Genomic DNA, 15,895 nt, shown 5'->3' on the forward strand with positions numbered 1-15,895 from the left:
CGCCGGAGGTCGGGCCATTCCCAGGGCCACCAGAGGTCACGCCCAGCCCACCGGACGTGACGCCATTCCCTGGGCCACCGGAGGTCACGCCCAGCCCGCCGGAAGTCGAGCCGTTCCCGGGCCCACCGGAGGTGACTCCCAGCCCACCCGAGGTCACGCCGTTCCCGGGGCCACCGGAGGTGACTCCCAGCCCGCCGGAGGTCACGCCGTTCCCAAGCCCGCCGGAGGTGACCCCCAGCCCGCCAGACTACGCGCCGTACCCGCCTCCGGAGTCCTCACCGGGGTCCGGGTCGGGGTCGTCCCCGAGCCCGCCGGGGGGCAGCTTCCAGCCGCCGGTGGTGCTCCCGCCGACGACCGGGCCGCCGTCGCCGTCGGCGGGGCACGCGGAGTGGTGCGTGGCGAAGCCGTCGGTGCCGGCGGCGATCGTGCAGCAGGCCATGGACTACGCGTGCGCGTCCGGCGCCGACTGCGAGTCCCTCCAGGCGGACGGCGCCTGCTTCAAGCCGGACACCATGACGTCCCACGCCTCCTACGCCTTCAACAGCTACTGGCAGCGCGCCAAGTCCACCGGCGCCACCTGCGACTTCGGCGGCACCGCCATGCTCATCACCAAGGACCCGAGTAAGCCACATCACCTCCTCTCCTTCAACCCCATTGCCATCTTCCATTCTTCTTTGCTCTTCTTGTGATTGACTGATGCTGTAACCATTTCTTGATCTTCATTTCCAGGCTATGATAACTGCCATTACAGTGTGATGTGAAGAACAGAACAGCCTCCCAAACAGATGCCATCAGTGGTGTATGGTTTTGGAAGCTGGACACCATTGTCTGCTCAAGTTCAGAGGAAGTAGTACAGATATACATACAGATATATACATGTAGGCTGTTTTGAATGTGAGCATGTTCAGTTTGTGAATGTACCCATCTAACTTTTGCTTCCTTTTGACACATATTGTTTTGTATAATTCTGAATAACGCTATGTAATTTTCCATCTTCATGAATTTCATAATGGCAACCACGTTCGTCAGTTGACAAGTCTCTGACGAAGGCTTTGCTAACTGAACATCAGTGACCACTGAGAACTACTCCCTCCTCCCTCCTCGAGCTTTTATTGCTAAGTTCAATTTATGTAATGCGTGCACAAAATCAACCGACAGGTCGTCTCTTCAACACACACATAAAACAGGGTATAAAACAACACATGCCCTTGCTCAGGCTGGAACTTCATCGGAAGAAGGGTATGTCTGCAGAACGTGAACCGGGTCGCCGACCTTGACGATCCTCCCTTTGCCCTTTGCTGACACCGACTCCTTGCAGACCAGGTTTTGCCCAAAGTATACCTGCAAAACGAGATAAAAATGCGAGCGGTCAACGGCTTGTTCTACTACTAAGAGTACAATAGGTTGAAAGGGGCTATTAGTTACCTTCTGTTTATTCTTGTGGCTTGGACGGATCACTTCACCGGACCGGAATGTCAGCATGGTTTCTGTTGGTTCGGTGCCGCCAGGTATTCCGTTCTCTTGATTAATGGTAGGCACCTGAATCGGCAAACAGAGAAACTAAGCATAGAGTATATACTCCTATATATATATATTACCTTGTGAATGTTTAGTGTGCACATCATTCTACTGAATTATGGTGGTGTAAGGTTTATGAAACTGATGAACAAGTTCATAAGTATCAGCTTTATAAGAACTGTCCCCATTGTTCATCCGTTGTTACTTGCATGCCCTGTGGTAGTCCTCGATGTCATGAAGAATTACCTCAGGAGGCCAGCACTAAGCCAACTGATATACCAGTTACTCACTTGCACTCAAGTAACTCTAAGTATGTTAAATATGCAGCGAAGGAGGATTTTTCACACCCTGAGACTTTAGCCTGTTGCTTATGTAGCTATGGAAAGGGTGGAAAGAAAAGAAGCAAAGCAATTTGCTATCTGTTAATATCACGTTTCTTTTCAGAAAATGACTGCAGAATTAAGTTTCAAGCACAATCAACCACAGCACCAGATCTGGGAATTTTACCTTGCAACGGTCGCATAACTTCACGCCGTCAAATGTTAGCTTGTTTATCTTCATGGTTTTCCACAGATCCTCTGCGTACGGGTGGCATCCATCCACTAAAATACTGTCAAAGTAAACCATGATTGTAAGAAAAAAAAAGCATTGTAAATGCAAAAGGCAGGCGAGTATCAATCAAACAACCTGCTATCATAATTCATAATACATAAACCCCCAGCAAAGAGGTTGTTCTGAAAGTACAGTGTGCTGCTTACTTTGGTCTGAAGCGATTGATTGGTACAGGTTCCTTAAGAAGCTCATTTAGTGCATCCAGTGAGCCCTGCAAATTATTTGAAATGTCAACTTGAGCTTTGTGTTTAGCAGCAGTGCACATAGCCTTCATAGTATGGTTCATACACAGGCAAACAGTCTGAGCTGTGAAGTATGAAGTGTACCTGGGATGCTATCAGGAACGGGAAGCAATCCGTGAAGGCGATCTTGTAGCCTTGAGCATACTCAGGATTAGTTGGTCTGATTTCGGACTCTGAAAAGCATGAAAAGGAGACATTCTCCATAAGTACCAGAGACGATCTCATTGAGAAAACATTTTCTGAATATTTTTTTACAGGTTTCCAAGGTATATTTTGCGATGAAAGAACATCACAAGGAACGTATAAGAGCACCTCCTTTAAACCGCACGAGGCGACTTGGCTTCCCGAAATAGGCGGAGAGCCATTCAGCTGCTTCAGGGCCTTCATCATAAGCAGAACCAGACCACTCCCAGACGGAGACGTCGTCAAGCGTGGCGTGTTCCGCAGCAAGAGGGACCTTCAGCGTGTCCATCCCAGGTGCTCTTATAACTGCAATCAGCAGAGGGTCAAATAAAATTGATGTTTAGGTGATTTCCTCTGAAACATTAAAAATTAAGAAAGGACATCACTTCACATCCCAGGTGCTCTTATAAATGCTGTCAGCATCTCTGAAGCATACAAAGAGGAAGCCGCATCACAAGTCACAATGTACTTATCAAAGAGTATATGCAATTACTTCTGACCAAATCTACTAGTGTTAGTGTATTGCTTGATCAAACAACAAGCAGTATTCAGCAACACAATTACTTCTGACCAAATCTACTAGTGTTAGTCGGAGACAGAACATTTTGCAGGAAACTAAACTAGTCTGAACAAATTGTCTGTCAAAACAAAACAGAGAGACAGTGGCTAAACTTTCTCTGTTGATGCTCCATTGGGGTTTACACACCTTAATCTAGAAATATTTAATTAGGAAGAAAATTAGAGCACATCTTCTGAACCAAAATCGCTAGTAGTACAGCTTAATGAACAGACAACTGTTGGTCAAAATTAAATTACTGCAACACATCTTTTCCTTTGGATGAGCATATCATACTCCAGTACTAAATCAGTCGGAACAAATCAAATGCCTAATGTAAATGATCAAGAAAGAAAGGAAAAACAAGAGTACCCAAGCAGGAGTCGGGGGTGGGCTGCCAGTCCTCGTCGAAGGCGGCCGGCGGCAGCTCCGTCTCCACCAGCGCCATCCTGGGCTCCACCCGCTGCGTGAGGGCCCTGCCCTTGGCGTTCACCACCACCCACTGCCGGTCCCACATGAACCCTGCAGTCCATCGGCCGCCGCCATCAGATCAGAGCTCAGCACGACGCAGGAAAATGATTGGTTTCGGTGAGGCTGGGGGCAGTGGAGTAGTCGTACCGGTGGAGGTGACGGGGGCCTGCGGCACGGAGACGCCCCTGCAGGACTTGATGGGGTATATGAGGATGGACGCCACCGTCGCCGCCGGCTCCCCCGCCGGCCCGTCCCCGCCGCCGCCGCCGAGGAGGGAGGAGAGGAAGGACGCCGCCTTCTCCATGGATCGATCGTGGCGCAGAAGCGCGCGAGAGGGAGTGAGGAGGACGAGAGTACAGAGTGGAGGCCGGAGGAGCGACAGCGACAAGCGCAAGCTCGCTGCTTTCGCGGCGTCTTATCTCGCCGCCTGCCTGCCTACCAGCCGCGGCGCGCAATTCCGTCGGTTTGGCACGCAGCGTCCGATTTTTATGGAAAGAAACGAGCTGTCGCTTTCCCCGGACGAGCTGAGGCCAGCTGAGCGGGTAGCTATTACTTTCCATTTCTTGCCACGGTAGTAATTGCGGGTCAATGACTCATACTACATGATGTCCAAAAGATCATGCCATTATATATTTGGCACAAAATAGATGTTTTGTGGATACGATCTTTTATGAGAAGATCCCTGCATGTTAAGTACTCCCTCCGTCCCAAAATTTTCATCTTAGATTTGTGTAAATACGGATGTAGCGAGTCACGTTTTAGTATTAGATACATCCGTATCTAGACGAACCTAAGACAAGAATTTTGGGACGGAGGAAGTACGCAAGTTATGATTGGCATTTTTATTATTTGCCTTGTGTGGATACGATCTTTTATGAGAGGATACATGTATATGTGATCTTCTCTTACAAGATGTTTTTTGATTGTATATGTGATCTTCTATGCAGTTGGCTACTGTTATTTTCTTGTGCCCTACCCAACACATTACCCCCTCCATTCTGTTATATAAGGTGTATTTGTATTTTGATAAAATTTCAGAATGTAAGGTGCATTTCTTCGAATTCCTCATAATTCCCTTGTTAGACCTCTACAAAAAAGGGAAGTATCTCTCTCCCGATTGTCTGTATCTCTCCTTGTAGCAAAAGAAGGAAAGTATCTCTCTGTCGATTGCATGTATCTCATACTTTCCTCGACTAACTGATCTACTTGCCACTAACAAATAAATTGCCAAGAGTAATTTCATTCTAACATGTCTATAATTATGTGCCTTGGTTAATACACCTTGCATAAAGGAACGGAGGGAGTAGTGACTAGTAGAAAATTACAGCAGTCATGACTATGACTAGTCATCAATGACTGGTCAAACGGGAATGACACTGATAATGAATAACCAACTAAAAAAAAGGAACAACGGCGAGTTATGTTGCCAGCTGCCCGTGTTATGTGTTTATCACTGACCGACCGACTGACCATTTTTACCAGCCAGTTGATGATGCGGTGCGTATATACCCCCCCCCCCCACTCTTAAGACTAAACCCTATCACAGACCCCTTTGTCGCCTATGCCCTCCCACTGCCGGATCTATGCTTCCTCTTTGTGGTCGCGCCCTTCCCTCGCCACTCCGTGCCGTTGGTCCCCGTGCATGCGCTTGGTTGGCTCGTACATGCTGGGGCCATCGAGTACCCACGATGCAGGCACGTGGATGCATGCCGGTGCGAGGCTTGGTGTTCGTGTGGTGTTATCGGTTTTCTCGGGCCGCCGTGGGCGGTCGTTGACCCCAGCATCGCTACCATGTTCTTAGGCTGCGGCAACATTCACAATGGTGAGCTTTGGTACACTTGTATATTTTGTGTTTATGTCTAATCTAGTTTTTCTATGTGAATATATTGTTTACAATATAAATTATGTATACATCATATTACAATGGTTATATATCTTTATGTTGCAAATTGCTATATTCATATATGTGTTTAATTGTTATTGTTCTAAGAGTCAAATAAAGATTGTGGTGCAGCAAACAAAAAGATGTTGCAATTGCTATGTAATAATGCCATTATGCTAATAGTTACAAAAAGACTAATGTCTAATTGCTATGTCATTGTGCTCTATGTTCAAATGCCGATGCTAATAGTTACAAAAAGAATAATGTTCAATTGCACGATAGTGTGATCTGTCACAGTAGTCATCATCAACACCTTTTTCTTCATGAACTTCCTCTCTTGAAGCTCGCACGATCACCCTTTTGGCCTTCAAAGCAAGGTTAGAGTTCTTGATCCTTGTACTATGACCATTGTGTTCTTGAACTTGGTCTACAAAAGTGTATGGGTGGTGAAGGTAGACATAACTTGATAGGGAGTCATGCAGTCATAGTCGAGACATTGATGAACCATCATGACCATACTGTGATCCGTCACAACCACAGCTCCAATAAATTTGTCCGTGATGAACTTTTGATCCGCCCATGTATAAGCAAAGTTTCTCAAATCTCAACATGGCAATCGTCGGGTTCGGGTGCGGGTAATGGTTGCCCAAACCCATACCCGTCTCAATATTTTCACCCACACCCGTGATAGTACCCATACCTCGGGTTTTGAACTGTTCCCATACCCGTACCCGGCCGGTGGTGGGTAATGCTGATGGGTAAAAAGACCGATTTCAGCCACCTTACCCAATCCACACTCCATCATGTATTTTTCAGCATTTTCGCATATATACACAACATTTTAGCATGTAAACTTCGACACACACACACACACACACACACACACGCGCGCGCGCACACACACACACCCACCCACCATATTTTAGTATATAGCACAATTTGATGTGCGATGGAATAAAAAGAATGATATTAATTTTCATAAGTGGATAGAATAAGCATGAACTAGATGGCTCTAAACAATGCTAATTACATTCACGGTGAGTAGCCTGTAAGTGAACTTTTTAGAGAAACATTTACATCTGTTCCTTTTTCTTATTTCCAATTACAAGACAAACAAGAAAGACACATTTTTTCCCCTTTTATTGAAGATAGTTCTGCAGCCCTTACATCCAGATGATTAAAATGAAGGAAACAATATAATATAATCAAGAAAATAAGAGAAAAAATCATGACTCCACAAAATAAGATCAATGCATTTAATAAGATCACGCACATGGGCAAGGGGAGGGGATTTTGGGTCGAGCCTAGTGGCTGTGTTAGCCTAGATTAAACTGGTAAGTTTTTTTTCTTTAGTGAACGACACATGGGACCTACCTGTTAGAAGGAATTAGTATATGGGTATGCGGGTACGTGGGTATGGGTATGAGTATTGCATTCCCGTACCCGTACACGGCTTACCCGATGGGTATAATTTTCCCTCATTTATAAATCCATGAGTATTTATTTTTCTCAAACCCTTACGCTAATAGTGTTTTACCCGCCGGATTAGTGGGTTGCGGGTGTCCATTGCCATGTTGACTCAAATCCAACACAAATGTCAAGAAGGTCCCGCCATAGCAGCTGGATGAAATTGAAACTGTTAAAATATTCCTGATGGAGCAGTATCATGAACTTCAATCTGTCAACGATGCCCTTGTAGACCACTAGGAATAGGAAGAACTTGAAACTATCAAAAATGCCAATAAAGAGAAAACTTTAGCTTTCGAGCAAAGGCAAAAAGATATCGTTTAAATGTTTAATTTCATCGTCTGGACATCGTCGCAAGCATACCATCGCATCCTCTAAGAAACACCCCATCATACTGGTGCATTGTTCGATCGTCATGAATCTGTATCATGTATCTTATTTTCTTGCATTATACTTTGTCCCATGGTTGATTTTTTGTTCTTTTTGATTTAGCAGAAGAGAGCGGGAAACAGAGTTTGATCAAGCGATCAGGTGGGTGAAAGAAAGAACTTCAGAGAAAATACAAGCCCGTGGGCTAGTCCTAGAACTAATTTCTCACGGCCATCTCCCATGCTTGATTTGATTATTGTAATGTCTCATGCCACTGAATGTCATAATGGTGACCACGTTCGCCAGTCAGTTGATAAGTCTCTGACAAAGGCTTCCCTAACGAACATCAGTGAGTGACCACATTCTACTGTTTGGCCGATCGACAAGCTAAAGAACCAGATGATGATATTGTTTGAGATGGAGAGCATGACGATTACACTCGTCAAGATTTTATTGCTAAGCTGAATTTACTTTATTGCAAAGTTGAATTTACGCAATGCGTGCACAAATTCAACCAACAGGTCGTCTCTTCGAAACACACATAAAACATACTCCCTCCGTCCCAAAAATGTTTCAACTTTAGTAACATTAGTACTAAAGTTGAGACCCTTGTTTTGGGACGGAGTAAGTATACGGTAGGTGCTACCATGGCCTTGCTCAGGCTGGAACTTCGTCGGAAGAAGGCTATGTCTGAAGAACGTAAACCGGGTCGCCGACCTTGACGATCCTCCCTTTTCCCTTTGCTGATACCGATTCCTTGCAGACCAGATTTTTCCCAAAGTACACCTGCAAAACAAGGTAAAAATGCGAGCAGTGAACAGCTTGCTCTACTGCCAAAAGTAGAATAGGTTGAAAGAGACAATTAATTACCTTGTGTTTATTCTTGTGGCTCGGACGGATCACTTCACCGGACCGGAATGTCAGCATAGTTTCTGTTGGTTCGGTGCCAAGTATTCCGTTCTCTTGATTAACGGTAGGCACCTGAATCAGCAAACAGAGAAACTAAGTATAGAGTATGTACTCCTATTTATATTGTCCTGTGTGAATGTTTAGTGTGCATATCATACTACTGAATTCTGGTGGTGTAAGGTTCGTATGAAACAAATGAACAACTTCATAAATGAAACTAATCCCCATCGTGCGTCCGTCGTTGAGTTGCATGCCTGGCTTCATTGCATGTCAACCACAGAAACAGATCTTGAAATTTTACCTTGCAACGGTCGCATAACTTCACCCCGTCAAATGTCAGCTTGTTTATCTTTATGGTTTTCCACAGATCCTCCGAGTATGGGTGGCATCCATCAACTACAATACTATCAAAGCAAACCATGTTTTTAAGAAAGCAAAAGGTAGGTGGATATTAAGCAACCTAGTGTCATAATCTATAATACATAAACCCCCGGCAAAAAGGTTATTCAGAAAATACAGTGAGCTGCTTACTTTGGTCTGAAGCGATTGATCGGTACAGGTTCTTTAAGAATCTCATTTAGTGCATCCAGAGAGCCCTACAAATTATTTGAACTGTTAGCTTGAGGTTTGTGTTTAGCAGCAGTGCACATTGCCTTCATAGTTCATACATAGGCAAACAGTCTGAGGTGTGAAGTATGAAGGTACTACCTGGGAGGCCATCAGGAAAGGAAAGGCGTCCGTAAACGTGAGCTTGTAACCTTGAGCATACTTGGGATCAGTCGGCCTGATTTCGGTCTCTGCCAAGAACATGAAAAACAGACATTCTCCATAAGTATCAGAGATGATCTCAATGAGAAAACATTTTCTGAATAAATACACAGACATCCAAGCCACTTTTTGTGATTAAAGAACACCATAAGGTATACACCTTCTTTAAACCGCACGAGGCGACTTGGCTTCCCGAAATAGTTGGAGAACCATTCGGCTGCTTCACCCCCTTCGTCATAGGCAGAACCAGACCACTCCCACACGGAGACGTCATCGAGCGTGGCGCGTTCCGCAACCAGAGGGACCTTCAGCGTGTCCATTCCAGGTGCTCTTATAACTGCAATCGGCAGAGGATCAAATAAAATTGATCTTTAGGAGATTTCCTCTGAAACATAAAAGAAAGGACATCATAATTCATCTTATAACTGCAGTTAGCGTCAGGCCAAATGAAAATGATACGTACAAGGGTTTTCCTGTGAAACGTTAAAAAGGAAGCTGCATCTTCACAGGTCACAGTTTATCAAAGAGCATATCGAAGTTGGAAACCAATTTCTTGAGCACGTCATAGTCATACCCATGTAGGAGTCGGGGGTGGGCTGCCAGTCCTCGTCGAAGGCCGCCGGCGGCAACTCCACCTCGATCAGCGCCATCTTGGGCTTCACCCTCTGCGTGAGCGCCCTGCCCTTGGCGTTCACCACCAACCACTGCCGATCCCACCTGAACCCTGCAGTCCGTCCGTCGGAGCCATCAGATCAGAGCCCAACACGACACAGGACAGCGGGACACGAGAAAAATGATTGGTTTCAGTGAAGCTGGGGCCTGGGGGGCAGTAGTGTAGTACCGGTGGAGGTGACGGGGGCCTGCGGCACAGAGACGCCCCTGCAGGACTTGACGGGGTATATGAGGATGGACGCCACCGTCGCCGCCGGCTCTCCCGACGGCTCCTCGCCCCCGCCGCCGCCGCCGCCCAGGAGGGAGGAGAGGAAGGACGCGATCGCCGCGCAGAAGCACGCGAGGAGGGAGTGAGGAAGAGGAGAGTGCAATGTGGAGACAGCGAGAAGCGCAGCTCGCGACTTTCTCTCGGCGCCTTATCTCACCGCCTAGCGCCTAGTGCGGCGCGCCATTCGGTCCGTTTTGGCACGCAGCGTACGTCGGAATTTTCTTGAAAAACAAACGAACGTGGCTTTCCTTTCTCATCCCACACGAGCTGAGGCCACTGGAGTGGAGTGGAGTGGGTAGTAGTAGTTTGCCTTTCTTGCCTCGGTGGTAATTGCAGGAAGTATTTAACCAAAAACTATCATATTTTGTCTGACCGTGCCTACAAACTACCATTTCATAATTTTGTGCTGAAAACTATCACTTTTTTTTCATTGGAAAGAAAAACTACCACTTGATTACTAATCTGTTACAAAAACTACCATGTCAGGAAACTGCCCGATTCGCCCGTTCTAAGCCCGTTTCTGACTGGCTGGGCCCACAAATCAGGCGCCAACGTGGCCAACCTTTCACGGTTGCGTGTTAACGGCCGTTAACGGCATGTGTTCGGTCGGGACACGGCCGTCGACCGTCAAATAAGGGTTGATTGGGCCACTGTGGGCTCAGTCACTCTCTCCCTCCCTCCTCGCTCACTCACTCTCTCCCTCGACCATATCGCTGTCGCCATTGTTGCCGGTAGAACTTGAGGATGCCTTCCTGGAATGACAAACAAAGCTCGAACAACGACATCTCCATGGTTGGCATGGAGGCGGAGCTCTTTGTAAGTACACCATGTTGGCTCTGAGTTTGGGTTAGGATTAGGTCATATAAAGTTGGGATTTTATGATTTTTCTCTGCTTCAATGGTTGATTCCAAGTATATTTTGGTTACAATGTTTGTAGAAAACCCTGGACACTGTGGTGGATCCATTTTTCTGTTGTTGTGTAATTGAATCGGAACCAAAGTGCATGTTGCATAGTGAGACGTCCAGGAAGATGGTTGCTTTCGAAGGTACTTTGACTGGGAGGAGATTCCTAGGTTGTTCTATGTAATCTTAAGCTCTTAGATGAATTATTTTTGTGGTTTGATTTGGCATGTTGTGCGGGTAGAACAGAAAGTGTTATGTGGTTTAAATAGTGCAATGTCAAGGAGTTCTCAGTTGTGTAGAGAAGTATGATGTGGTTTCAACTGAAACTGATAAGTGCCTTTCATAGATAAGCATATATGTAAAGCTAGATCTTTAGTTAACTTAATTTAGTTAGCAGTTAACTGAATTTACCTGTTCTTAACTGATTTCAGTAAGCTAAATTGACCCATTGTTTGAAATCAGTGAAAATTCATCTAACTGAATCAACCTGTTCTTAACTTGAACAGTTTAGTGAATTTATGTGTTGTTAAAAAATTCAGTTAACATTTAACTAATTTTATCTATTGGTAGCTGAATTCAGTTACATGAATTTACTTGTTGTTAACTGAATTTAACTGTTAAAGCACTTTTTCAAAGAGCATAATTTAACACCGAACACGAGCCATTAACGGGCGTTAACACACAGCCGTGAAAGGTTGGCCACGTTGGCGCTTGAATTGTGGGCCCAGCCAGTCAGAAACGGACTTAAACAAGGAGAATCGGACAATTTTCTGACATGGTAGTTTTTTGTAACAGGTTAGTAAAAAAGTGATAGTTTTCGGCACAAATTTGTAAAGTGATAGTTTGTGGGCATGGTTCAGCAAAATGTGGTAGTTTTTGGTTAAATACTCTAATTGCATATCAGTGACGCATAGACAATGTCGAAAAATCTACCACTCATGGTACATTTAAAGTAAAGAAATAAAAACCATACCATTATATTTGGCACAAAATAAATATTGATAAGACCTAGAATTTCAAACGTCAATTAGTTTGATGCGAGGCATGAAGCCCTACCGGAGACGGGAGGCGGCGTTGCCGATGGAGGTGAGCAAGAGGGCTGACCATGCAAGTACAGCGGTTAGCGCCCAAGAATGAGGTTTAGAGGGACAACAGGCAACAACTAGATGGAGGGGGCGACACGGCCGCACGGGTGGGGAATGGTGGCGCGACAGGCACGCCTGCTACGCGAGACGTTGGCAAGAGGGCGTGTCGATGAGGGTACAAGGAGGAAGATGAAGGCGATAGAAGACGTCACGTGGAATCGATGAACACCATTTTTTTTCTAGGCAACATAGCCTCTCCCAAATCTACATAACTCTTTGAGTAAAAGTCACTTACGGTCACTGAAGTCGCTCATTGCGTGCAAAAAAGTCAATTAACTCAGAAACTGCAATTTCAAGTTGAAGAAATTGTTCCATATGCACACAAATGGTCATTGGAGGCAATATTCTATGTATTATGTATTTCGCGACGTCGGGTGGAGCGATGTTTCCAGCGGGGTAGCAGCGGCCTACCGTGCTGAAGGAGTTGTGCATGCATGTTGTGGTAGATCTATGCCCTAGGAGTTGGTTTCACGAGACTTTTGTGCTAGAAGCTCTGGGCTTCCTTTTGGTTGGGGCACTACGGCTGACAGGGCTGTGACATCATCGAATCGTCGGTAGCGAGAGTTGTGTTGGTTGTTCCCAGGAGAGGAGTAGTGGAGAGGGTTGTCCTGGCCTAGATCCATCTGCCTTAATTAGGGGATCGATGGGGCCAATCCAAAGCCCAATGACTGCCACCGTAGTCATTGGTAGGCGACCGCCGGGTTGGACTCTCCTTCATTCAGATTCTGTCGGTTTTGCCATGTTGTTCACGGCTGGGGTTGCCTTAGGGTGGGGAAGGAGTGGCCTTCCCGCTAGTGCCTTCGGTGGGTGGCAATGCGTGCGGATTGGGATGTAGGCTTGGGGCCATGGATGCTGGGGCGGCAACCCCGAGAGGTGAGGCTGTGCCGGTGGCTTGTTGGCGAGCGGGCTATAGCGGTGGTGGCAATTCTTCTTGGATATGAGGGTAGCAAGAGGAGGAGTGGAGGATGATTTATGGTGTCATTGTGACTTCGGTGGTGGCGACTCCCTGACCAAGACCTGAAGGCCTCATGTTGGCTAGGTGGCCTTCCCCTTGGGTTGGATCGGTGCCCTTGGTACCTCGGGTGGCATAGGTGAGGGTCTGAGTGATTGTTTAGCGCTTACGCCACTGACGATAATACCTATGGGTGTCACTTACCTCTTGGGGGGGGGGGTGTCATTGTGGGTATCCTCTCCGTTTCAGGGTTCCAGATAAAATCCCTTGCCTGTCGTTGGGAGCATTTGTCAAGGAACTCATGTGCCATATGGTGTTGCAGCATGTAGACGTCTTCAGACTTGCTTTGATCCTGCCATGAAGCTTATTCAACTCTGGCATGGGGTGGATTCGTTGGTCTCCTATCTTTACACATGCCCTTGTAGTCACCATCCTCGGTCCTCGCTATCCATAGGCAGGATTGGTGCTCCAAGGCTCGGAGCGAGAGAGCATACGACTACCCTCTTCGGCAATGGCTTGGTGTGTTCGGTGCAAGAGTCCGGTGGTTATCCAAGGCAGTGTGGTTCACTCCTACTCGGTAGTTTAGGTCGTCGTTTGTTAGGTGTGGTGATTCATATTTTAATGATCCGAGTTGGGGAATTCTCAACTTTATGTCAGATCTCATTTTTATGTTTTGGTCTACTTGTTTCGGTACTTTCTCATCACCTTGTACCGGTTCAACTGTTTGGACTTTATATATAATGTTGAATGAAAGCCTATTTCGAGAACCATGACATGCTTGATCGCTGGGGATGACCTAACACCGCTATCTGTCTTCTCTATCATTGTCACTCGGAGACAACGCTCCACCTCTTCGCTCAGTGCTCGTACATGTGCTTGATTTAGTATATGGCTACTGTGAATTTTAATCTTCCTGTTGTTTCCCTTCTAACCATCAACACCATATCCCTTCATTGTGGATGAAGGGTGGACCGCTAGTTCAAAAGTTGTGTGAATGATAAAACACCATTTGCCTCCTTTGATGTTCGATTTGGCAAGAGAGCGATAGAAGGATCTTTAAGAGTTGAGCCAAATCATAGGGTGTGACTTTCCAGCTTGCTATGAGTGAGCTTCATGCTTGGAAGATGGCGGGCCTAAAGGGTGCAACGATACTATAATCATATTGATGCATCACCTACTACACAACCAACCTTGCCTCGAGACGAGTTTAAAAAAATTGGTTCTCCTTACTAATGTTGCTTCGAGAGAGCTCGATGAGGTGTTGTCTTTGTTGTAGGACTTTGGCCCTAACGACGACAATAATGACAGTCCTGCTTCATGGGGCGAACTTCTCCTCTAGGAATACCTATGCTCTTCTCACTACTGAAAAAGTCAAGAACCCCACCGGCCACCTAATTTGGTCCTCTAAGGTGCCTATCAAGGTACATATTTGGTTGGTTGTTGTTCAGAAACAGCCTCAACACCAAGCACAACCTCACCAGGAGGACTATAGCTCCTAGTAGCCTCCACCCAAGATGCGACGCGTCGGTAGAGGACATTTGCATTGCTTGACTACCATGCAAGTTTGGGGCACTTTACAACTATGGGCTTCCTCCTCCCTGGACATGGGGCACTCTCTATTCTTTGGAAGATTTGGGACTCACGGAACACTCTTGGTCTTCTGTAATGAGGATCACACTCCTAAGATCACTATTAGAAATCTTGTAAATGATTTTTCTCTTTGGACTACTCGTTCTATGAAATGATATACTCCCTCCGTTTCGCTATGGGCTTCCTCCTCCCTGGACATGGGGCATTCTCTATTCTTTGGAAGATTTGGGACTCACGGAACACTCTTGGTCTTCTGTAATGAGAATCACACTCCTAAGATCACTATTAGAAATCTTGTAAATGATTTTTCTCTTTGAACTACTCGTTCTACGAAATGATATAATCCCTCCGTTTCTTAATATAAATCTTTTTAGAGATTCCAACAAGTGACTACATACGGAACAAAATGAATGAATCTACACTCTAAAATATGTCTACATACATCCGTATGTTGTAGTTCATTTAAAATGTCTAAAAAGACTTATATTTAGGAACGGAGGGAGTACAAAAGATGGCTATTGTGTCTTGAGGCTAATACTTGTCCTCACACGCTAGCGGACTATCGTAATTTCATCCTTGATGCACCTGAGTAATCTCTACTCCTAATGGAGCAGTTGGTAGTCTCCGCCGGTCAACTTTCGTCCCACCTCCGCTGGTTTTTTTCGTCCTAAAAAAACTACGAAATTTCGTAGGTTAACCAAGGACAACTCCCACCTCTCAGGTTTTTTTCCGTCCCACCTCCCATGGTTTTTTTTGGTACCTCGTCCCACCTCACACTGAGCCGCCACGAACCGCAAAAACCGCCTACCTTAGCCAAATCAACAAATCTCTCTCATTAATGCAATTTTCTTTAGGAAACAAATAATATATTTTTTCTACCTTAGCCAAATCAACGGATCTCTCCCATTAATGCAATTTGCTTTAGCAAACAAATAATAGATTCTTTCCTACCTTAGCCAAATCAACGGATCTCTCCCATTAATGCAATTTTCTTTAGCAAACAAATAATAGATTCTTTCCTACCTTAGCCAAATCAACGGATCTCTCTCATTAATGCAATTTGCTTTAGGAAACAAATAATAGATTTTCAGGAAACAAATAATCTCTAATCTCTAATCTCTAATCTCTACTCCTAATGAAGCAGTTGGTGAATAGCCTGCACAGTTTATTTTTGCTGGTTTATTTTCATCATCCTTCCACCTTTTTTTTATTTTCGTCATCCTCCCCGGCTCCCAGTGTCGGCCGCCCCCATCTCCTCCCCCGATCCTGGCTCGCCCCGCCCCCACCTTCTCCCTCACTCCCGGCGCCTCCCGACCCCCATCTTCTCCCTCACTCCCGGCGCCGCCCCGCCCCACCTCCTCCCTCACTCCCGGCACCGCCCGACCCCC

At 45.9% G+C, this 15,895-nt stretch overlaps 3 protein-coding genes across 3 annotated transcripts in view; 1 reads left to right on the forward strand and 2 right to left on the reverse strand.

Annotated features, from left to right (window-relative positions):
* LOC119300024 (extensin-like) overlaps window positions 1-1,036 on the forward strand; it is a 2,459-nt gene extending 1,423 nt beyond the window's left edge. Inside the window, exons 3-4 of the mRNA XM_037577114.1 lie at window positions 9-621; window positions 730-1,036. Coding sequence (XP_037433011.1) covers window positions 9-621; window positions 730-761 — 645 coding nt within the window. The 3' untranslated portion in view covers window positions 762-1,036. The remainder of the gene's footprint in view (window positions 1-8; window positions 622-729) is intronic.
* Window positions 1,037-1,070: 34 nt separating this feature from the next.
* Window positions 1,071-4,049, reverse strand: LOC119302931 (mitochondrial amidoxime reducing component 2-like). Its single transcript, XM_037579985.1, has 8 exons — window positions 3,730-4,049; window positions 3,484-3,633; window positions 2,685-2,861; window positions 2,457-2,545; window positions 2,277-2,341; window positions 2,026-2,128; window positions 1,426-1,539; window positions 1,071-1,341 (listed from the first exon to the last, which is right to left on the reverse strand). The coding sequence occupies exons 1-8, from the start codon at window positions 3,884-3,886 to the stop codon at window positions 1,213-1,215; spliced, it is 984 nt and encodes a 327-aa protein (XP_037435882.1). The 5' UTR covers window positions 3,887-4,049; the 3' UTR covers window positions 1,071-1,212.
* A 3,699-nt stretch (window positions 4,050-7,748) lies between these two features.
* Window positions 7,749-11,269, reverse strand: LOC119300026 (mitochondrial amidoxime reducing component 2-like). The gene is made up of 10 exons (XM_037577115.1): window positions 11,232-11,269; window positions 10,611-10,669; window positions 9,819-10,064; window positions 9,552-9,701; window positions 9,138-9,314; window positions 8,918-9,006; window positions 8,741-8,805; window positions 8,511-8,613; window positions 8,171-8,281; window positions 7,749-8,086 (listed from the first exon to the last, which is right to left on the reverse strand). The coding sequence occupies exons 1-10, from the start codon at window positions 11,267-11,269 to the stop codon at window positions 7,985-7,987; spliced, it is 1,140 nt and encodes a 379-aa protein (XP_037433012.1). The 3' UTR covers window positions 7,749-7,984.
* Window positions 11,270-15,895: the final 4,626 nt, after the last annotated feature.

This window comes from Triticum dicoccoides, chromosome 5A (genome assembly GCF_002162155.2).
Source record: "Triticum dicoccoides isolate Atlit2015 ecotype Zavitan chromosome 5A, WEW_v2.0, whole genome shotgun sequence".
Taxonomy (NCBI): domain Eukaryota; kingdom Viridiplantae; phylum Streptophyta; class Magnoliopsida; order Poales; family Poaceae; genus Triticum; species Triticum dicoccoides.